General features: G+C 44.3%; 1 protein-coding gene across 6 annotated transcripts in view; it reads left to right on the top strand.

Annotated features, from left to right (window-relative positions):
• The window catches only part of TRRAP (transformation/transcription domain associated protein), a 359,951-nt gene that overhangs the window by 286,794 nt on the left and 49,339 nt on the right, over window positions 1-23,818 (top strand). For all 6 annotated transcript variants that reach the window (XM_033914195.1, XM_033914194.1, XM_033914196.1 and 3 more), the window contains 4 exons: window positions 4,945-5,109; window positions 10,769-10,859; window positions 11,732-11,931; window positions 20,530-20,791. In XM_033914195.1, coding sequence (XP_033770086.1) covers window positions 4,945-5,109; window positions 10,769-10,859; window positions 11,732-11,931; window positions 20,530-20,791 — 718 coding nt within the window. The remainder of the gene's footprint in view (window positions 1-4,944; window positions 5,110-10,768; window positions 10,860-11,731; window positions 11,932-20,529; window positions 20,792-23,818) is intronic.

The following is a 23,818-nucleotide window of genomic DNA, read 5'->3' as shown; positions in this document are numbered from 1 at the left end:
AAAGAAATACACACACACACTCTAGCACCCGTTAATGTAACGGGCTTAAAGACTAGTTAGTATATAATACCTATCTTATCTAATCTCCAAATCCCTAGAACACTCCCACCTCCCAAAATATAACACAAATGTAGGTGATAGGCTCAGGAGTAATCTATGGAAATACTTTTTTACAGAAAGGGTGGTAGATGCGTGGAACAGTCTACCAGAAGAGGTGGTGGAGACCGAGACTGTGTCTGATTTCAAGAAAGCCTGGGATAGTCACGTGGGATCTCTTAGAGAGAGGAAGAGATAATGGTCACTGCGGATGGGCAGACTGGATGGGCCATTTGGCCTTTATCTGCCATCATGTTTCTATGTTTATCTCAGTAAGAACTGTTTACCAGTAGCCTGCAATGGTCTACATTTATTATTTGCAGATATTGTCTCTATCTTTAATGGGTTAATAACAGGGCTGTGGAGTAGACAGATAAATCCTTCGACTCCGACTCCTCAGTTTCTGGTACCCAAAATGTCTCTGACTCCTCGACTCCAACTCCGACTCCACAGCCCTGGTTAATAATCTAAGTCAGTGGTTCCCAACCCTGTCCTGGAGGACCACTAGCCAGTCGGGTTTCGGGATCACCCTAATGAATATGCATGAGAGATATTTGTATATAATAGAAGTGACAGGCCTGCAAATCTACTCCATGCATATTCATTAGGGTTACCCTGAAAACCTGACTGGCTAGTGGTCCTCCTGGCCAGGATTGGGAACCACTGATCTAAGTTGTTGTATCTGGGGCAGTGAAAGGTTAAGTGACTGGCCCAGAGACACATAGAAACAAAGAAAGGCAGATAAAGACCATATGGCAGTGTCTCTCAAACTTTTTATAGCTCCAACACACTATACAGAGCAAATGTTTTTTACGGGACATTGTACTGAAATTATAAAATTGCAAAACCAACAAAAAATTGCATTTGAGAGTTATTTATTTAAAGTTCTGTAAGCTATGTATGGGTATTTGTAACAACGGTGAAAATAAAGTAGATAGAATAGAATTGCTAATCAATGCAATGGATGTGCTTGTTTTTGAGTGCAAATTAACTCAAAATGTGGCTCGATACTCGACAAGCAAATGCACATTTCATCATCAGCCATCTGCAGTCGTTCTCTTTTTTTAATTTAATTTCTGTCAGAGCTGAAAATTCAAGTTTGCAAAGATAAGAAGATCCAAACGGTAACAAAGCCTTGATTGCTTTGTTGCTCAAGTTAAGATAACTACTGCATAAAAAATCAGGCTAAAATTACTTGCCGTTAGTTTTCAAGGACCAATCACGTCAAAGAATGATGCAAGCAGACACTCATAACACTGACAAACATTTGCATACATGGCATACATGTCATCTAGTGTTGTGTACACTTATGAAGAGAATTTTTTAAAATAAAGTAAAATTCTGGAATCTCTCGTGGCACACCTAGAATCTCTTCTGGGCACACCACTGTGCTCTGTCCAGCAGCACCCCCATCCATTCCCTGCTCCCCCTATATAGCAGTAGTCCTTCTCCTTTTATCTCCCCCTGTTCAGCATCACCCCATTTCCAGCTCCCCATATCCAGCAGTAGCTCTTCTCCTTTGCAGGAGCCCTTCTCCCTTCCTTTCCCCCCCATTCCCCCCCCCCCCGTCTAGCGGCACCTCTTCCCTGCTTCCCCTATCCAGCAGTAGGCCTCCCTTCCTGTTACCTCCCCCCTGTCCAGAATCACCTCTTCCCTGCTCCTCCTGTACTGCAGCACCCCCTTACCTGCTCCCCCTGTCCAGTCCGGTGATCTCCAGCCATCAGGCTGGCTCTTGCAGGGAGTTTAGTTCCTGTCCGGTCCCCGCCAGGCGTGCGAGCCTGCTCCGCCCCCTCCCAACCTGCCGGGAGTATTTGAATTAGACCCGACGGTTCCTGTTGAGGGAAGCACTCCTCACCGGACTCAGCGGTGAACTCCAGCCATCGGGCCGACATCCGCCTTGTTTTTTTTTTAGTTGAAAGACGCGGCGGTGGCTCCTTTCATGATCCCCGCCTGTGTCGGAAGTCCGACACAGGCGGGGATCGTGAGAGCAGTCACCGCCGCGTCTTTCAAAGAATCGTAAGCCGCGCATGTGCACTTCCTATGTGTCGCTACAGCTCACGGAAAACCGGCACACACTTAGGAAGTGCGCATGCGCGGCTTACCATTTTATTATATTAGATATTGGTTGATTTATACACTTCTCTTACATTTTTATTTCCAAAACGCTGCGTCCTCTTCATCCTTACATTAGAAGCAAAAGGCAGAAAGAATCTCTGTTTTGACAGGACTTGTAAAGTTTAAAATGCTTGTGGGTTAAGACAGGATACCACAGAACTAAATTCTCCCAGCCCTTTTCTATAATGAACAAAAAAATGTTCCAGGGACTCATGCCTTCAAAAGGGTGGAACAGTTATCCGTTCTTACTTGTACATTTTCCTACACAGAAAGATTCCAGAGTCTTCTCGCTGCTGCTGTGCCTTTTTGCTCTTATAATAAAAGATCTTTTGCAAGCTTCTACTACCCTTCGGTGGGGGGAAAAGATTTGCCACTGTGTAATTAGAACAGAGCTATTGTTAGCTTCCCAAAAGCTTGTTATAGTCTGCCTTTTGCATCCTCCTGCTTGGTTTTCACTAATTACCTGTGTATTCTAGTGTCAAAGTTCAGCTCCCACAAGCTGCATGCGGTTATGCTCTGTTGCTTGGCAGCAGGCGTGATTGGCTGTTTGCTTTTAGGAGTCCTGCAGCATAAAGTTACCACCGAGAAGCTAGTTCTGCCACTGTCCAAATGTAAACCAGTTAACTTGCAGGAGAGAATGCAGCTAGAGTATGACACGGGGAAAAAAATTTATCACCATTCCCGCCCCGTCCCCGTGAGCTCGTCCCCGTCCCTGCCTCATCCCCGCGATCTTGGTCCCCGTCCCTGCCTTGTCCTCACGAGCTCAGTCCCCATCCATGCCCCATCCCCGCGAGCTCGGTCCCCGTCTCTGCCCCATCCCTGCGAGCTCAGTCCCTGTGCCCGCCCTGCAAACTGTCAGATCCCATCTGCACAAGCCTCGAATAGTTATGATTTTATACTGAACATATTTTATTAAAGTATAAAAAGAGACAATATTCTGTATAATTGTCATTTTATAAACACAAATAATACAGAGCAAGGATCAACACCCCTGTCTCCCCTCTCTTTCACAAATATCCCCTCCACTATTATGAAAACTGAACAAACCAAATTACTACAGAATGCTACACAGAAAAATCAAGTTAACAGAACACTTCAGTCACACATGGCAAGAATAGTGTAAGGGGAGAGCAACTAGGGCAATTGCCCCCCTGGTCAGAGAAAGCCCTAAGCCAGCTAGAAGCTAAAGAAGCACAGCCTGGGCTTTGCGGTCCCCAGTTATGTCTAATACCAGCTCTAGCAGGATACATATTTCAAATCTGAAATGTTCTAATCATAAAATATAAAATTAATTAATTTTTTTCTACTTTTTGTTGTCCGGTAATTTTATTCTTCAAATCACATTGGTCTCGGGCTTTGGTTTTGGGTTCCTTCTGTCTTCATCGTGGCATGGCTGGCTCCTGAAGGTAAATTGAGGCGCAAGAGGAGCTGGGGAGGAGATGCCGAGTCTGGGCAAGAAAGAGGCTCCTTCAGTGATGCAGCTGGCCTGGGTTAGTAGTTCCCATCTGTTGATGTGGCTGGCTTGTCTACTCAAGCATACTCCGATCAACACAAATAAAATCTGCTCCCCACCCCCACCCCACTAGGTTCTTCTCCGTCTTATCTCTGCCACTACTCTTTCCCTCACCACATTCTTCCCAGATCCTCTATCGTACGTGTTCTCCCTCGTTGCAATCCCGGACAGTCTCATCCCTGGTTTTCTCTAGAGACTATTTTTGGAGCTACTTCTGGAACAACTTTCCTCTGTTCTTTCAGCGTGATATGACGGTCAGTGAGTTTATGATAGTCTCGTAAGAATGGCATAGGAGTTCAGGCATTGTGTGGTTCAAATTCACCAAGAGCCATGTATTACTAGGGGAAAAGAGAACAACTATACCCAGAGGTAGTAAGCCTCTGAAGAAAGAAGGGGTGGGGAGAGAGAGTGAGTCAGGGAGCACTTACATAGTACGTGACTTATTTATTTAAAAATATTTCTATACCGTTTATAACTAAACAAAAACTATAATAAAAAGAGCATGATCAGTTTGTCAGCTTTGTCACATCCACATGTCAATCCAACTACCTAACAAGGTGGCCAGAGCCACACCTACCACTCTTAATCGGGTTACACTCCTTCACGAACAATTACTGACGTCACAAACAGGGTAGTCAGCAATTTGTCATGATACCAATCGGTTATATTTGACACAATCATGGAAGAGTGGTTTTATAATTTTGGTTGTAACAGTCAAGTAGGGTTGATGGAAGTTGCACCTGGCACCCCACTCATAACGCCCCACTGTCTTTGGCCTGCTGTGTCACATTTCCCGGAGGACTACAGCTGTATCCTGTGGACTGGACTGATGATATTACTTTTTAATTTAATTTTATTGATCTTTTTTTTTTTTTTTTCAATTTTCAGCTATTTTATTGATTATGAATTTTATTTTCTGTCCTCTTATACCGTCAGTATGTTAATAAATGTTTATTCAGTTGCTTTAATTAAATTGTGAGCCTTTTGGACAGATGGGGAAGTTCTAAGCACCTAGTGTTACTTATTTCCCAGTTTGCCTGTCTGTTTTTTTCTTAGTCTTTATTATTTTGAACCCATTGTGTTTAACTTTGTTCACCGCCTTGATTCGACAGCAATTGTTAAGAAAAGCAGTATATCAAATAAACTAATTGTAACGTTGAAGAATACTGTCCTAAAGCGAGAAGCTTCGTGTTTCTTTACTCTCTTTTGCTTCCTTGCAGGTGCTTTGGCTCTTGAGCTTCGACGATGAGAAAAACACTTTAGCAGACGCAGTTGACAAGTACTGCATTGGTGTCCCTCCCATCCAGTGGCTGGCCTGGATTCCTCAGCTGCTGACGTGTTTAGTTGGTTCCGAGGGCAAGCTGCTGCTGAACCTTATTAGCCAGGTAGGTGGCTACGATGCAGCCCATGTGACTAACGGTGGCAGTATCCAGCCCATACGTTCTATACAGTACTGCTATTAATTATTTCTAGAGCGCTACCAGATGTACGTGGCGCTGTACAGAGTCACAAAGAAGACAGTCCCTGCTCGAAACAGACAAGGTAGACAAACAGGATCTCATGGATACAGTTAAGGGGAACGATTAATCAGCTGGCTGGGTTGTAGGGCAGAGGGGAGTACAGGACAATCAAGACATTGTGACATCACTGATGAGGTTGGCTCTTATTGGTGGAATGAGGCATTATGACATCACAATCTCAGCTCTGCTTCCCAAAGACGGAAACTCTTCACACTACTACTACTACTATTAATTATTTCTAGAGCGCTACCAGACGTATGCGGCAGCTGTACATAGTCACAAAGGATACAGTCCCTGCTCGAATGAGCTTACAATCAAGACTGACAAACAGGATGCCAGGGTAGGGGTTAGATTTGGAGGGGATGGTTAAACTGCTGGCCAGGGTGGTGGGCAGAGGGGAGTAGGGTTATGAGTTGAAGACTTTCTTTAAAAGGTGGGTTTTCAGCCTACTTTTGCGCAAGGGAGGGGGGGCGTGGTGTTCGGACTCAGGTAGTTTATTCCAGACATACAGGTCGGCAAGATGGAAGGAACAAAGTCTGGAATTGGAAGTGAAGGAGAAGGGTTCAGATAAAAGCAATTTGTCTGAGGAACAGAGTTCTCGGGGAATTGTATAAGGAGAGAGGAGAGATACCGAGGAAGAGTTTGAACTGTACGCGAAGGCGGATAGGAAGCCAGTGAAGTGATTTAAGGAGAGGGGTGAGGTGACTGTAGCAAGGTTAAGAACATAAGAAACGCCTTCACCGGATCAGACCGAGGTCCATCTAGTCCGGTGCTCCGCACACGCGGCGGGCCATTTAGGTACTCCTTTTTGGAGACCCGACTTTACCGTATCCCTCAATATGATATGCAAGAAGGTGTGCGTCCAACTTGCGTTTGAATCCCAGTACAGTAGTCTCCGCCACAACCTCCTCCGGGAGTGCGTTCCAAGCACCCACCACCCACTGTGTGCAACAGAACTTCCTGACATTTGTCCTGAACCTGCTGCCGCTCAGTTTCAGGCTATGACCTCTTGTCCGTGTCACGTCCGAAAATGTTAGCAATGCTGCTTCTTGGTCTATTTTATCAAATCCTTTTAATATTTTAAAAGTCTCTATCAAATCCCCTCTCGGTCTTCTCTTCTCGAGGGTAAACAGTCCCAGTTTCCTCAGTCGTTCTTTGTAGCTCAAATGCTCCATTCCTTTGACAAGTTTCGTGGCTCGCCTCTGCACTTTCTCCAACAGAGTTATATCCCTCTTGAGGTATGGAGACCAGTGTTGGACACAATATTCTAAGTGCGGTCTGACCATTGTTCTATAAAGTGGCATTATGACTTCTTCCGATCTACTCGTGATCCCCTTCTTAATTATGCCTAGCATCCTGTTGGCAGAAGGTAAGTTGTGCAGCAGAGTTGTGTACAGATTGCAGGGGGAAGAGGCGGATCAACGGGGAGACCTGTTAGTAGAATGCAGTAGTCTTAAGCACGAGGTTATGAGAGTGTGGACAAGGGTTCGAGCAGTGTGTTCAGAGAGGATGGGGTGAATTTTGGTTCATTTTGTAGAACTGCAGCACTCTCCAATCTTTCATGTAAAGGCCGCAGTGTGAATACAAGACGCCTCTGAGGGCCACCAAAAGATTTCAAGCTTGCATATACTACTAATTTTGTAATCACCTTGACCTTGAGGAGTGAAGGGGGGGGAGGGGCAGCTGCCTCAGCAACCTGAGGTTGTGAGTTGAATTTCCACTCTGGGCAAGTCACTTAAACTATATTGCCCAAGGTACAAAATAAGTACCTGTCTAAAACGTACGTAAACTGCTTTGATTGTAACTTCACAGAATAAGCGGTCTTTCAAGTCCTATCCCCTATACCAGACATGGGCAACTCCGGTCCTCAAGGGCCGGAATCCATTCGGGTTTTCAGGATTTCCCCAATGAATATGCATGAGATCTGTTTGCATGCACTGCTTTCAATGCATATTCACTGGGGAAATCCTGAAAACCCGATTGGATTCCGGCCCTCGAGGACCGGAGTTGTCCATGTCCGCCCTATACCCTTTACCTACTTGTTCAGAGGCCATTGTTCTTAGCGTCCGGGCTCTGTTGTTGTACTTTCTTCTGGGAGTGTACCTGTTTGCCCTTGACTCTCTGTTTCTATTGCTTCTTGGTAGTTTATGTCTGAAGCCTTCTTGGGCATGCTGTTTTGTCCTAGACCTCTTGTTTATTGATTGTTACAGGGCTGTCGACTCTGATTCTTGTATTGCTGCTGGCTGCTTTATCAATAAAATTTATTTACAAAAAAAACAAAACAAAACATAAAAATCGATACTAATATTGATTCTACAACATTCAAAGATATATTTTAAAAACTCACTTTATTGTGGATTGTCAACAATAGCAAATCCCATAAATAAGACACCTGAGTGACACACTTTAATTGGTTGCAGTTACTATATCAAGTGGGCAAGATTGAAATGAATGCATTTACAGGATTTGAGGAGCATTTCAGGCAACTGTTTGAGGACCGCAATGGAGGATTTGGGGGTTGCATGTTGGAGACCACTGTGGTACTTACTGGTTCTGTAATTAAAAAAATAAATCAATCTCCATTAACGAGAAGCAGAATTTTCAAACTTTGCATGGTACTTTGAACCAGTTTCCAACGAAAATCTGGGGACAGACTGGTGCTGGAAAAGCCTTTACCCAGCATGCTTTGCAGATAAAAAGAAGAAGAGCTGATTTTAGAGAAAATGCAGAAGTGCGGATATTTTGGTGGGGAGGAGGAGAAATAAATCAAGCTACTTCTTTGTGAGCATTACACATGTTGAGTGGATCGAGAAGCTGAAGCTACAGTCTAAGTTCATGTTTACTCAGCTGTGTGAGGATCCATGAAACCTCAGGTCAGTAATAGTGATGCTTCTTTACGTTCAGTGCATATTGTTCTCGTTCAGCATTGCAGTTCCGTGGTGTATGGTTACTCTCTAATGGGCACATCAGCACAATATCCTAGGATCACTGGGAATTGTGGTAAAAGTAGAAGGCTAACTGGTGTCATAGTGTCTGTGTTTTGGTGGGTTTTTTTTTATTCCATTTTATAAACGAATAGCTCTTTGCAGAAGTGATACAGGTGCTCTCGCATTCTGCTGTCGCCTGATTTCTTTAGAAGGACGATAAGAGAGACACTCGTTAATTGTCCCCTGATACTCTGTATAGAAAGGCACTGGTTCATCCAGTTCTGTAGATCTTGTTATGAATGCTGGCCACAATGGTTTCCAATGAATAAAATCTGATTTGATCCTGTTGGTGTTCTCTCTATAGTAATTGCATGTATTTATCTATCTTATTTATCTATTTGCTTGCATATATTTATTTGGAGGTAGCAGGAGGAGCAGGAAGCTGAGAACCAGGAAAGCCAGGGTTCAGATTGCACTGTGACTCTTTCTGATCTTAACCCTGTGTCATCTCAGGTTTAGACTTAGTTTACAAGTAGAGAATGACACGGGGACTTATTTTTCCCCGTCTCGTCCCTGCGAGTTTTGTCCCTGCCCCTGCCCCGTTCCTGTAAACTCTGTCTTAACCACACAAGCCTCGAACACTTACGTTTTAAAGTGTTTGAGGCTTGTGCAGATGAGGACAGAGCTTAGGCATTGGTAGAATTGAGGCATTATGACATCACAATCTGAGCTCTAGATTGTTGCTACTTATGATTTTAAAGGGTTTGGGGGACGGAGCGTAGGCATTTGTGGAATGAGGCATTATGACATCACAATCTGAGCTCTAGAATGTTGCTATTTATGCTTTTAAAGTGTTTGAGGCTTGTGCAGATGAGGATGGAGCTTAGGCATTGGTGGAATGAGGCATTATGACATCACAATCTGAGCACTTGAATGTTGCTACTTATGATGTTAAAGTGTTTGAGGCTTGTGCAGATGAGGATGGTGCTTGCAGAAATGGGGCAGGGTCAGGCAAAGAACTCGCCAGGACGGAAAAAATGAGTTCCAGCGGGGACGGGGGAAAATTTGTTCCTGTGTCATTCTCTAATTGCAAGCCCTATGCCCTCTTTTGTGTGTGTTGGGGGGGGGGAGGGGGAGGAGAAGAATACCTACTTGATATGAGTGCAACTTGCCTTGAATTACTACTGGAAAAGGGGTAAGCTAAATCTAGATTCCAATTCAATGTGCTGCAGAACCAAATCATAAAACATTGCAATTTAAAATACATCATCCCTATCCACTGGTCCTAAAAATAAAAGGAAAATATGTTTTAGTTCACAGAGCCATCCAAACTTGACATGTTTCCTAAACTGACTATAATTATAATCTGAGAGGCCTCTAGCTGCATTGAGCAAGGAGCTCCATGACATGGGGCCTACAAACAAAATAAAGCTGTATGTCTAGTTGACTCTAGATGGGCATTGTTAACCCAAAGAATTTCTAACCATTTGCTGTTAAAGTATAAGGTTCTAGCTGTGCAGTAGCACAAATTGCAATGCAAAGCATAGGGTTCTAGCTGAGCAATAGCACAGACTATAATGAAGAGTGCAGGGTTCTAGCTGGGCAATAGCACAGAATGCAACACAGCGCGCAGGGTTCTAGCTGGGCAATAGCACAGACTGCAATGCAGAGCGCAGGGTTCTAGATGAGCAATAGCACAGACTATAATGAAGAGTGCAGGGTTCTAACTGGGCAATAGCACAGACTGCAACGCAGAGAGCAGGGTTCTAGCTGGGCAATAGCACAGACTGCAATGCAGAGCGCAGGGTTCTAGCTGAGCAATAGCACAGACTATAATGAAGAGTGCAGGGTTCTAGCTGGGCAATAGCACAGAATGCAACACAGCGTGCAGGGTTCTAGCTGGGCAATAGCACAGACTGCAATGCAGAGCGCAGGGTTCTAGATGAGCAATAGCACAGACTGCAACGCAGAGAGCAGGGTTCTAGCTGGGCAATAGCACAGACTGCAACGCAGAGAGCAGGGTTCTAGCTGGGCAATAGCACAGACTGCAATGCAGAGCGCAGGGTTCTAGCTGAGCAATAGCACAGACTATAATGAAGAGTGCAGGGTTCTAGCTGGGCAATAGCACAGACTGCAACGCAGAGAGCAGGGTTCTAGCTGGGCAATAGCACAGACTGCAATGCAGAGCGCAGGGTTCTAGCTGGACAATAGCACAGACTGCAACGCAGAGAGCAGGGTTCTAGCTGGGCAATAGCACAGACTGCAATGCAGAGCGCAGGGTTCTAGCTGGACAATAGCACAGACTGCAATGCAGCGCGCAGGGTTCTAGCTGGGCAATAGCACAGACTGCGATGCAACACAGAAGGTTATAGTCAAGGTTCTAGCTGGGCAGTACCATAGACTGCATTACAGTGGAAAAGGTGGCAATAGTGTAGACTGGAATGCAACATAAAAGGGTCTAGCTAGACCAGCTCATTAGTCAAATGCAGAGTGTGCATTTAGCACCAGTACTGAACCGTCATACAGTAAACTAACTTGGGTCAGAAATTTGTCTCATTTGGTCTAATTAAAGTTCTTGTATTTTTTTCCACCCATAGGTTGGGCGGGTTTATCCGCAAGCTGTCTATTTTCCCATCAGAACACTTTATCTGACGTTGAAGATAGAACAGAGAGAGCGCTATAAAAGTGGTGAGACCTTTGGCCAGTGTGGCTTTGTTATCTGGTCGGATTGCCTTAAACATCTACTTCTCTTTAGTCTTCACTAGATGATGCTTGTCCACTGGCGCAGTGCTTAAAGCTACAGCCTCAGTACCCTGAGGTTGTGGGTTCAAACCTAAGCTGCTCCCTGTGACCCTGGGCAAGTCACTTAATCCTCCCATTGCCCCAGGTACATAAGAGAGATTGTGAGCCCATCAGGGTAGACGGGGAAAAATGCTTGAGACCTGAATAAATTCATGTAAACCATTCTGAGCTCCCCTGGGAGAACGGTATAGAAAATGGAATAAATAAATATGATGTGGAGCCATGAAACTTACAAGTTTTCCACACTTTTCTTGACATTTTTCATTTCAATGAGACAAATGCATCTAGTGAATGGGGCACAAGTATAGGGAAGCCAAGCCATTGTGACATCACTGATGAGGTTGGCTCTTAGGCATTGGTGGAATGAGGCATTATGACATCACAATGCGAGGGGCAGCTGAAAAGTTCTCAGCCCAGCCAAGAAGAGAATAGGGAGAGTGTGGTGCAGTGGTTAAAGCTCCAGGCTCAGCACCCTGAGGTTATAGGTTCAAACCCATTGCTGCTCCTTGTGGGCCTGGGTAAGTCACCTAATCTCCCCATTGCCCCAGGTACATTAGAGAGACAGACAGGGAAAAATGCTCAAGTACCTGAATAAATTCATGTAAACCATTCTGAGCTCCCCTGGGAGAATGGTATAAAAAAATTGAGTAAATAAATAGATTATTTAAATGGATTAGACTGGAAATAAATAGGAAGAATGGTAACTCAGCAGTTTTACTTATGTGATGGGAGTTAGCTTTACCTATTTTTCCTCATAGATTCGGGGCAACAGCAGCCAAGCTCATTGGGCGCCCAGTCTCATTCTGCCTCCGATCCTGGGCCCATAAGAGCCACCGCTCCCATGTGGCGCTGCAGCCGTATTATGCACATGCAACGAGAGCTTCACCCGACTCTCCTCTCCTCTCTGGAAGGCATCGTGGATCAGATGGTGTGGTTCCGGGAGAACTGGCACGAAGAGGTATTTAAACACAGCTCGAGCCCTAACTATTTGGGTTCTCGTTTTTTTTTTTTTCTAACTGTCTGATGTCCTCAGGCCCTGATTCTATAAATGGCGCCTTAGAAGAATAGGCGCCACGGAACATGGCACATAATAGTTGTCAATCTTCAGTTAGGTGCCATTTATAGAATCTCACCTAGTGGGGCCTAATTTTTTTTTTTTTGGGGGGGGATGTAATTCGGCTTTAGTCGGCCTCTAGCTTGTAGCATTAATTATATTTCAGCCACATCCTCAAACTGCATTTCAGCTCTGCCCCTTAATTTGATCTGTGTAGGCGAAATGCCTCTTAAATTTCACCTTGAAATTACATGTTCCTTAGCGTCCCTCTAGACAGGCCTAGACGGATGGGTAAGGCAGGCCTACCAGCAGGTGGGTGAACTACAGAATTCTGGTGGAGCCTATAACTTATCAATCCAGTCTTTCTCAGTCTTCCAGTAGGTGGTGCAGTCTCAACTGGTCTGGTAGACCTGGAGATCCCTAGTTAAAGGGATAAAATAAGGGTCATCAGTATTTGTATTTCATTCTGGCTCTTAATTTCTCTACTTCTCTCCCAGGGCTCTTTCTTGGCTGGGACTGGGGCCCTGGGGTATCAAACTTGGGTGACTGGGTCCCTCCTTGCTTCCCTCATACCTCTTGGTTCCTTGGCCCTGAGAGGTTCCTGTTTTGTTTCTGGAAGTCCTTTTCGTGCCTCGGTCCCTGGTGCTGTCTAGGGACCTTGATGGGATTTTAACATCCCTTATGGCGAGATTTGGTCCACATACTCAGCTGAGAGTAGATTAAAATGCTTTTAGCCAACATAGGCAATGCAAAAATAGGGCAAACTAGGGAGGCGAGTCTGATGTTTGCTCTGTGTTAAAAAACAAAACAAAAAAAAAGAGAGCAAAGTGCTTTAGCCAGGGTAGATCAAAGTTTGCTGTTTGTTAACGATTTGTTTGTTTCCAAGGACCTACAAAAGTCTTTTAAGTGACTAGTTGGTTATAGTTTTAAAACCCCAGTGAATGTGAATAGCTCAATGGCATCCAGAGTTTGAATAATGTTTTGGTACTTGAGTTGTGAGGTGGGCAAGAAAATAATAATAATAATAATAAAAAAAGAAATCAATAGTTTTCTCTGCAGAAGATTTATCTTGTACAAGCTGTACCAAAGAGAGAGAGAAATGTATCTTGAGGCATTTTTTTCAGCTTTCTATTGTGATTTCTGCTTCTTTAACAAAAAAAAAAACCCCACAACTGCCTCTTGTGTTCATCTTGTAATTTTTGGGTTGGCTTGCTATATTATGTACTTACTATTTCTAATCATTTCTATAGCATTACTAGACATAAACAGCGCTGTACATATTAGATGGAGGTTCTTTCTCTGTACCTAGGGGGGGGGACATACCTCTAATGCAGTATAGCGCAAACTGTGTGCCTCCTCAGATTTCAGGTGTGCCGCGCCACAGCTACATAAGAACATAAGAAATTGATCCACACAGGGAACAAACCATTTACATGTACTGAGTGTAATAAAAGCTTCACTCACCTTTCTTATCTAAAAAGACACAAAGAAGGGCATAGAGAAAGTAGAGAGGGACAAATTCTTCAAATTTTCAAAAACTACAAGAGCGAGAGGGCATTCGGAAAGATTAAGAGGGGACAGATTCAGAACCAATGCTAGGAAATTTTTCTTCACCCAAAGGGTGGTGGACACCTGGAATATGCTTCCAGAGGGTGTAATGGGACAGAGTACAATTTTGGGGTTCAAGAAGGGATTGGATAACTTCCTGAAGGAAAAGGGGATAGAAGGGTATAGATAGAGGATCACTATACAGGTCCTGGACCTGATGGGCCGCCGCGTGAGCGGACTGCTGGGCATGATGGACCTCTGGTCTGACCCAGCAGAGGCACTGCTTATGTTCTTATTGCCTTCGCTGGGTCAGACCAGAGGTCCATCGCGCCCAGCAGTCCGCACCCGTGGTGGCCCATCAGGCCCATGACCTGTACGGTGATCCTTTCCTAAGCTCTTTAATCCCTCCTATCTTCTATCTATACTCTTTCTACAACATATCTCTACCCCTATCTGTATCCCTCAATCCCCCTATCCTTCAGGAATTGCCTCTCATGGCATATGTGCGGACGTCGACGACCGCGCGCTTTTGGGTGCCTTCTGGCCGGGGCACTGGGTTTAGTGTGCTGCCGGCCGGAAAGTTTGCGAGACACTGCTCTAATGAATGAACAGAGATCAGTAAAGATCCAGCTTTCCTAAGATAGACACCGACGGCTTTAATAATTCTCATTTACCTATCTCAAGTTACTGCCGTATGCTGTCGCTTTTCTGTCGTTGCTGGTTGTGCACAGATCTGTCCATACTGGGTAAATGAACATGTTTGTTTTTTTTTCCTTACATATGGGCTGTGCAGTGGTGTAATAAACGGGGGTGCAGACCGTCCCAGGCACCGTCTTGATAGGGGCACCGGCATCTCTCTTGAAATGTTTGCCGGTGCAAGCGGCATCTTCCACTTCCTGCTTGCCTTGGCTTCCTTCTGACATCACTTCCTGGTCACGGGACTAGGACGTAACTTCAGAAGAGAGCTGAGGCCGGCGCGAGCAGGTGGTGGAAGATGCCGTTTGCGCTGACAAACATTTCAAGAAGTGCGCAGGCGAGAGAGCAAGCAGCGGGGAAAAGTAGGAGGCATCTCCCTCCCTGACTACACCACTGGGGCTGTATTACCAGTCATCAAAATGAAATTATGCAAGTATTCTTGGTATGAAACCATAAAACAAACGGGAGAAAGTATTTTTGCCTCAGAACAATCAAGCTTGGAATTTCTTACCAGAGGATGTGGTTTAAAAAAAGTTTAGCTAAATTTCTAGAAGAAAACAATTATTAGCCTGGACCTCTGAGAGCTACCAGTAATCTGTGGAAGGGAGCTTCAGAAAATCGATCTTGTCTTTCTTGCTAACTGGTTTAGCCAAGAGGCGAACGCCGGCATATCCTATGTTCTATTACCTTGCCATGAATGCAGAGTAGCTGCAGTCTCTTGTGCTGCTTTTTTGTGTGGGTAAATGTTTACTGGTCAATTAATAATAATAATAATTTTATTTTTTATATACCGCCTGACCAGGAATGGTTCTAGGAGGTTCACGACAAGTAAAACTGAACATACAGCGAAGAATACAATTTTAAAATGGAAATACATCAGATAGTAAAACATGAGAAATGCCTGTAGAGTTGAAAATGTAGTCTATGGTGCAGTGGCGCCTCCCCCCCCCAACACCCCCCCTTGCCATGCCCCCTCCCCCTTCTTTCCCTTTCCCATACCTTTTTAACTTCTCTGGCATGAACAGCTTTGCCCATGTCGGTGTCGGCTCACCCTTTGACGTCACTTCCGAGGCGCGGGTCCCGGAAGTGACATCAGAGAGAGCGCCGACGCGGGCAGCAATTTCACGCCGGGGAAGGCAAGGGGCATGTGCGGCAAGGAGGGCAGCAGGTGGGGCAGAGAGGAGGAGGGGTGCTGCGCTCTTAGCAAGACCGCCCCCCCCCCCTTGTTACTACGCCACAACTATGGTGTCCTTTTCTTCCCCAAACCTAAGCACAGCCCCAGAAATAACACCTTACAACATCTCTAAAATCCACACATTGCAGGGTGATGTTTTCTGAGTGTCACCTTGGCTGTCAAAAGGGCGAACAGAATGCTAGGAATGATCAAGAAGGGGATCACGAACAGATCGGAGAAGGTTATCATGCCGCTGTACCGGGCCATGGTGCGCCCTCACCTGGACTACTGCGTCCAGCACTGGTCGCCGTACTTGAAGGACACGGTACTACTCGAAAGGGTCAAGAGAAGAGCGACTAAGATGGTTAAGGGGCTGGAGGAGTTGCAGTACAGTGAGAGATTGGAGAAACTGGGCCTCTTCATCCCTTGAAAAAAGGAGACTGAGAGGGGACATGGTAGAAACAGTCAAGATACTGAAGGGAATAGACTTGTAGATAAAGACAGGTTATTCACCCTCTCCAAGGTAGAGAGACCGAGAGGGCACTCTCTAAAGTTGAAAGGGGATAGATTCCGTACAAACATAAGAACCAGTGGTCCATCATGCCCAGCAGTCCACACGTGGCGGCCCTCTGGTCCAAGACCAGCACCGTAACTGAGACTAGTCCTACCAGCGCACGTTCTTGTTCAGCAGGAACTTGTCCAACTTTGTCTTGAATCCCTAGAGGGTGTTTTCCCCTATAACAGCCTCCGGAAGAGTGTTCCAGCTTTCTACCACTCTCTGGGTGAAGAAGAACTTCCTCACGTTTGTACGGAATCTATCCCCTCTCAACTTACGTAAGGAAGTTCTTCTTTACCCAGAGATTGGTGGACAACTGGAACGCTCTTCCGGAGTCTGTCATAGGGAAAAACACCCTCCAGGGATTCAAGACAAAGTTAGACAAGTTCCTGCTGAACCAGAATGTACGCAGGTAGGGCTAGTCTCAGGGCGCTGGTCTTTGACTTAGGGGCCGCTGCATGAGCGGACTGCTGGGCACGATGGACCACTGGTCTGACCCAGCAGCGGCATTTCTTATGCTCTTAAATGTAAAAGAGGATACAGTGTTCTTTATATTTTTAGGTGCTTCCTCCTAATATAAAATATACTTCTCCCTCCGTATTGTGATAGGGGATTAACACACTTTGAATAACTTTTTCATATGTTATTCACTGTTTTCTATTAAAAACCATCGTGAATATGGGGAAACCGCAAATAACATGGTGGGAGACCTGGCCTGTTCCTGAAGGAGAGTCAAAATACGGTGAAGAAAGTGCCGGGAATCAACTATTTTTCTCTGTAAATGCTTGGAATCAGTGATTTCTCTATGCAAGCTGACGCTATTTGGAGGGAGGAACCAGCAAGCTCAAACCCGTAAATAATCGAAAACGCGATTGCTGAAACCACGAATACAGAGGGAGAAGTATATCGTATTTTCATTCATATACCGTGCACCCGTGTAAAACGCGCACACGGGTATAGCGCGCGGGGAACAGAAATTTATGTAATAAAATTTTAATATAGCGCGCACACGCGTATACCGCGCATGCTAAAACCTCCTCCCGCCTACTCCAAACCGGCATGCTCCCCCCCCCCGTTCGCGTCACCCCCACGATCCTACATCCCCCCCCCCAGCACCGCAAAGACAACTCTTACCCGATTGGGCACCGGCACCAATGCACTGGATGTGCCAGTGCCAGTGCCCGAAGATCCTCCCTCGTTGGGCTGGGCTGGGCTCCGGCATTCCCCCTGCGAACCGGCATCCTCCTCCCCCCTCCCTCCGCGATCCTACATCCCCCCCAGCACCGCAAAGACAACTCTTACCCGATTGGGCACCGGCACCAGCACCAATGCACAGGATGTGCCAGTGCCCGAAGATCCTCCCTCGTTGGGCTGGGCTGGGCTGGGCTGTGCGGTGCGAGAGAGATCCTCCTTCTTCCTGTGCCGGGCTAGACTAGGCTTTGAGCATTTGCACATGCTCAAAGCCTTCTGGTCTCGCTCTCTCCGAGATTATTTGTACAACGTGCTCACACATATAACGTGCATGATTATGCACGGTTTGTAAAATCGTGTATAACGCGCACGTTATTTGCGTGAAAATACGGTACTCCTCTTTACAGGGAGTACTGGGGAATGTAACTCTGCCCTCTCTTCATGACAATTTAACAATCCCCCTCAGTGTGATGTAACGACTTCCCCTCTTGCAACAATGTAACCTTCTTCTATAATGTGTTGCAACATTCTTCCCATTCTAACAGTGTAATCTTCCTTTCCATTGCAAATGCAAGCAGTGTGGCTCACCACACAATTGTTTCCCACGTACTCACCTTTATAGGACCCCAGGGACCCCTGAAGAAGACTTTTTGTCGAAACGCGGACCGTGTTGGGTCCTGTATCCCTAGCGGACTAGGTCCTTTAAGGCTCTTATGTGGATGATTCACTTTTATGTGGATGGAATTATTTTATGTGGATGATTTCAGTGTACCTTTGGAATTTTGACACTTTCAAATAAAGTCCATTTAGGAACATCGTCACTCCACAGAGTTTTTTTTGGTTTAATCTTCCTCTGCAACCTGATGTAACCTTTTTCCCATGATGCTGCATGGGCCTCTTGTCTTGTAAATTGAATTGCCTTGAACCTGTACTGGATAAGTGTGATTAAGAAGTCCTGATTAGATTTGATTAGAATGTCTTATGTGAACACTGATCTCTACCAGTGTCTCTTTTTTTTTTTTAATAAACTTTGCAGGAATAAACTTTGCAGGAATAGCTTTTTATCCCAGGACAAGCAGGCAGCATATTCTTGACTGATGGGTGACGGCACCGACGGAGCCCCAGTACGGACAATTTTAGAGTGATTGCACTCTAAGAACTTAGAAAGTTCTAGTTAGGCCGCACCGCGCGTGCGCGAGTGCCTTCCCGCCCGACGGAGGCGCGCGGTCCCCAGTTTCTTAGTTTCCGCGGAGCTAAGAAGTCGCTTGTTTCCAATGGCTGTTGGAAAATCCTTTTTTGTCGCCTTCCCGCTCGCGAGTTCATTTTCTTCGTGAAATTCTTCACGTTCCTTTTTCTTTTACATCTCACTATTGTCTGGATTCATTCTCCAGACGGGATGGACACTTCGGCCAATCTGTTTTACAAAATCTTTTTTCCTAATGACCAACCTTCCCTCCATCCCTCTTTTTGTTAGCTTGGAGGTCACCCATCAGTCAAGAATATGCTGCCTGCTTGTCCTGGGATAAAGCACAGTTACTTACCGTAACAGGTGTTATCCAGGGACAGCAGGCAGATATTCTTGCGTCCCTCCCACCTCCCCGGGTTGGCTTCTTAGCTGGCTTATCCTAACTGGGGACCGCACGCCTCAGTCGGGCGGGAAGGCACTTGCGCACGCGCGGTGCGGCCTCACTAGAACTTTCTAAGTTCTTAGAGTGCAATCACTCTAAAATTGTCCGTATCGGGGCTCCGTCGGTGCCGTCACCCATCAGTCAAGAATATCTGCCTGCTGTCCCTGGATAACACCTGTTACGGTAAGTAACTGTGCTTTATCGCCACAAAAATGATGCATGCATATCGGTTGCATTAAACAAAACTCCGTCGGCTACATCAGATGTTGCAGAATTTACCCCTGTAGATCAATCGGCGATATACTACAATTATTTATTATTTCTATGGCACTGAAAGGCATACGCAGTGCTGTACATTTAAAGTTGCATGCATAGGTTGAAAAGGAAAAAAAAAAAAACCCCAACAGATTTGGCAAGAATATACACACAAACACTCCACTTCTCAAACATACACTGCCAGCGGCGCTGCGAGGGTGGCTGGCGCCCGGGACGGTGGCGCCCCTTACCCGTACCTTTTTAATTTCAGCGCGCGAGCAGCAGCGAACTTGCTGCCCGCACTGGCTTGGGCACACTCTTTCTGACGTCCTCCCAGAAGTGACACTAGAGAAAGCGTCAAAGCCGACATGAGCGGGGGGGAGAGGCGCGAGGCATAGGGGTGAGTGGGAAAGGAGCAGAGAGGAGGAGGGGTGCCAGCACTCCAGCCCATGGCGGACCCCCCCCCTTCCTACGCTGCCTTGTAACATTGTCACCAATGCAAACAAATTCATGCTCTCTCTCTGAAATATATAGTACAAAGCCTTCCTCTTGCAACGAGAACCACCCACAACTCTCCTCTGTCTCCCACCCACACGTGCTCGCTGCTTCCTCTCCCCCGTACATACACAAACACAACCTCTCCATCTCTTATTCTCTCTCTTGCAAGGCACAGATGCACACACAAGTACATTTTGGAAAGTTGCACATCCGACGTTTTCAATTAATCCAAAATACTGCCATAAAAATTATAACCAACAAAAAAAAAGTTTGATCACGTTACTCCCCTGTTAAAAAGTGCTCACTGGCTACCTACCCATCACCGTATCACTTACACAATTGCTTTAATCGCCTTCAAAACTATGAAAACCAAGGAACCCACTTTTATCCATAAATATCTGGATTCCACACGATCCTCCGAGAACTTTAAGATCTGCATCACAGCATCTTCTTCATGTCCCATCCCTAAAAATTATTAGCGCCCGTAGGGCTTCTTCTTTCGCAACGATTGCTCCAACAATATGGAATTCGTTACCATCATATATAAGGTCTGAACAGAATTTACATAAACTCAAGGGTGGCCTCAAAAACTTCTTATTTAAAGACGCATAAGACTGTTAATTGATCTTTGGGGACTTTTCTAGCTCATTTTCTATACTAAAATTTATTTTTCCCTTTCCCTTTGTTATTATTATCCTTAATTGTTCTCTCTTTCTTTCAAATTGTATTTCTCCCCACTATCCTATTGTCTCATGTTTGTAAAGTTATGTCTTTAATAGTTTGTTAACTGGACCCCTTTTTATATTTTTTACTGTAAAACACTTAGAATTTATGATCAGCGTTTTATCAAATTTTTAATAAACTTGAAACTTGAATGTAAAGAACGCCTTTGGCAAAATTTTGATGTACTGCACGTGGCGTTACCTGGTCCAACTTGTTTTTCATTTCCCCATTAGGTGCTCAGGCAACTGCAGCAGGGACTGGCCAAGTGTTACTCTGTGGCCTTCGAGAAAAGTGGAGCAGTTTCCGATGCTAAAATCACCCCGCACACCCTGAATTTCGTGAAGAAGTTGGTCAGCACCTTTGGCGTGGGCCTTGAGAATGTATCCAACGTCTCCACCATGTTCTCCAGTGCGGCATCTGAATCCCTGGCCCGAAGAGCCCAGGCTACGGCTCAGGACCCAGTTTTTCAGAAACTGAAAGGACAATTCACAACAGGTAAATCTCATCTTCGCTTCTACCTGGCTTTAGTAAATAAAGGATAATCCAAACATACAACTTGAAAACCTTACGTTACTCAAATTGCAATCTCAGTAGTAAAGAATCTGAGAGTAAATCTGTACAGTGTTAAACCTAATCACTAACCTCATGGCCGACCCGATTCCAATCCGCGCATTCAAATGAGGGGAAATGAAGGTAAACGGCATGCAAAGTAGGAAGGACGCGATTCGCTAAACTTTTTAAGGAACACCGACTGGGCTGGCCGATCAAAAAAGAAGCGACTGGTGGGGACCCCGTCGCTCACGACCTTTCCTGCTCTCTGCCGACTTCTCCTGCCTTGCCGCACCGGCTCTCCTCTCGCTGCCCTGCGCCCTGAATCTCCTCTTGCCACCTTGACTCTCCTGCCCTTCCCTTGCAGTGCGAGCCCGTAGTTTTAACTTGCGGGTTTAAAGCAGGTTAAAACCATGGACTCGCAAATGATTTGTTAGAGGCCTGTAGAGGGAAATCGGCAAGTTTGTTTTAGTCTAAACTCCAGAGTTTCTCTTCCTTTTTTTTATATTCTGTTGATGGATTTGGATGTGCGCACCCTTTCAGAAGAAAGACCTATTCTGCTGAGAACCTCAGACTCCAATGATTTATTGAAGTGGTAAGGAGAAAGGAATGAACTCGCTGATATGACAGCAGTGACAGAAAGTGAGCAGGAAAACACTGGCGATTTGTTTCCAGCGTACCACTTCAGGTCTGTTTGCTTGAAAAAAAAAAAAAAAACAACCACCCCTTCTTCTCACAGTAATAAAAAAGCGTGGAATTTTCTTGTCCTTGTTTTATGTCTCCAACGTCAACATTTGAGCAGCACGTAAAGCGGAGTATACTTCTCCCTCTGTATTCGTGGTTTCAGCGATCGCTTTTTCAATTATTTGCGGTTTTTACCTTGCTGGTTCCTCCCTCCAAATAGCGTCAGCTTCCATAGAGAAATCACTGATTCCAAGCGTTTACAGAGAAAAATAGTTGATTCCCGGCACGTATTTTGCCTCTCCTTCAGGAACAGGCCAGGTCTCCCACCATGTTATTTGCAGTTTCCCCATATTCACGATGGTTTTTAATAGAAAACAGTGAATAACATATGAAAAAGTTTGGGGAATGGAGATCAAGAAACCGAGTAAGACGTGAGTGAAACGTTTCTATTTGAAGGTTTTTCAAAAGTGCGTTTTGGTTTTGCTCCTCGCCGCCCTGTGCTCCGAATCTCCTTTTGCTGCCCCGACTCTCCTACCCTTCCCCGCAGTTCGAGCCCGTGATTTTAGACCCCATTTGCATGCTGACCCTCTGTGAATTTGTCAGCCTGCTGCGGATCGAGCAGGTTAGTGAATCTAGCCCTTAGATCCAGGACACTAATCAAAATTTCTTTCGTGCCCTTACTGGAGTGGTGTATTCATCATTGGTCCATTTGTAAAATATTTTCAGATTTGGCTAATATACCAACTCATATCTGCATCTGAAAGAAGAAAAAAAGAGGAAGCACTTAACTTTAGCTAAAAAAGAAAAAATAATTTTAGCTAAAGAAAAAATTTTAGCTAAAGAAAAAAGAATTTTAGCTAAAGAGAAAAGAAGGAAGCACTTAACTTTAGCTAAAGAAAAATAATTTTAGCTAAAGAAAAAAGAATTTTAGCTAAAGAAAAAAGGAGGAAGCTCTTTAGCTAAAGAAAAAAGAATTTTAGCTAAAGAGAAAAGGAGGAAGCACTTAACTTTAGCTAAAGAAAAATAATTTTAGCTAAAGAAATAAGGAGGAAACAATTAACTTTAGCTGAAGAAAAAAGAATTTTAGCTAAAGAGAAAAGGAGGAAGCACTTGGCTTTAGCTAAAGAAAAAAGGAGGAAGCACTTAACTTTAGCTAAAGAAAAAAGAATTTTAGCTAAAGAGAAAAGGAGGAAGCACTTAGCTTTAGCTAAAGAAAAATAATTTTAGCTAAAGAAAAAAGGAGGAAGCACTTAGCTTTAGCTGAAGAAAAAATAATTTTAGCTAAAGAGAAAAGGAGGAAGCACTTAACTTTAGCTAAAGAAAAAATAATTTTAGCTAAAGAGAAAAGGAGGAAGCACTTAACTTTAGCTAAAGAAAAAAGAATTTTAGCTAAAGAGAAAAGGAGGAAGCACTTAACTTTAGCTAAAGAAAAAAGAATTTTAGCTAAAGAGAAAAGGAGGAAGCACTTAACTTTAGCTAAAGAAAAAAGAATTTTAGCTAAAGAGAAAAGGAGGAAGCACTTAACTTTAGCTAAAGAAAAAAGAATTTTAGCTAAAGAGAAAAGGAGGAAGCACTTAACTTTAGCTAAAGAAAAAAGAATTTTAGCTAAAGAAAAAAGAATTTTAGCTAAAGAGAAAAGGAGGAAGCACTTAACTTTAGCTAAAGAAAAAAGAATTTTAGCTAAAGAGAAAAGGAGGAAGCACTTAACTTTAGCTAAAGAAAAAAGAATTTTAGCTAAAGAGAAAAGGAGGAAGCACTTAACTTTAGCTAAAGAAAAATAATTTTAGCTAAAGAAATAAGGAGGAAACAATTAACTTTAGCTGAAGAAAAAAGAATTTTAGCTAAAGAGAAAAGGAGGAAGCACTTGGCTTTAGCTAAAGAAAAAAGGAGGAAGCACTTAACTTTAGCTAAAGAAAAAAGAATTTTAGCTAAAGAGAAAAGGAGGAAGCACTTAGCTTTAGCTAAAGAAAAATAATTTTAGCTAAAAAAAAGGAGGAAACAATTAACTTTAGCTGAAGAAAAAAGAATTTTAGCTAAAGAGAAAAGGAGGAAGCACTTGGCTTTAGCTAAAGAGAAAATAATTTTAGCTAAAGAAAAAAGGAGGAAGCACTTAGCTTTAGCTGAAGAAAAAATAATTTTAGCTAAAGAGAAAAGGAGGAAGTACTTAACTTTAGCTAAAGAAAAAAGAATTTTAGCTAAAGAGAAAAGGAGGAAGCACTTAACTTTAGCTAAAGAAAAAAGAATTTTAGCTAAAGAGAAAAGGAGGAAGCACTTAACTTTAGCTAAAGA

The sequence above is a fragment of the Geotrypetes seraphini genome, chromosome 11 (assembly GCF_902459505.1).
Source record: "Geotrypetes seraphini chromosome 11, aGeoSer1.1, whole genome shotgun sequence".
In the NCBI taxonomy this organism is placed as follows: Eukaryota; Metazoa; Chordata; class Amphibia; order Gymnophiona; family Dermophiidae; genus Geotrypetes; species Geotrypetes seraphini.
Note: the sequence above shows the minus strand (reverse complement) of the source record. Positions and strands in the feature narration are given on the sequence as shown.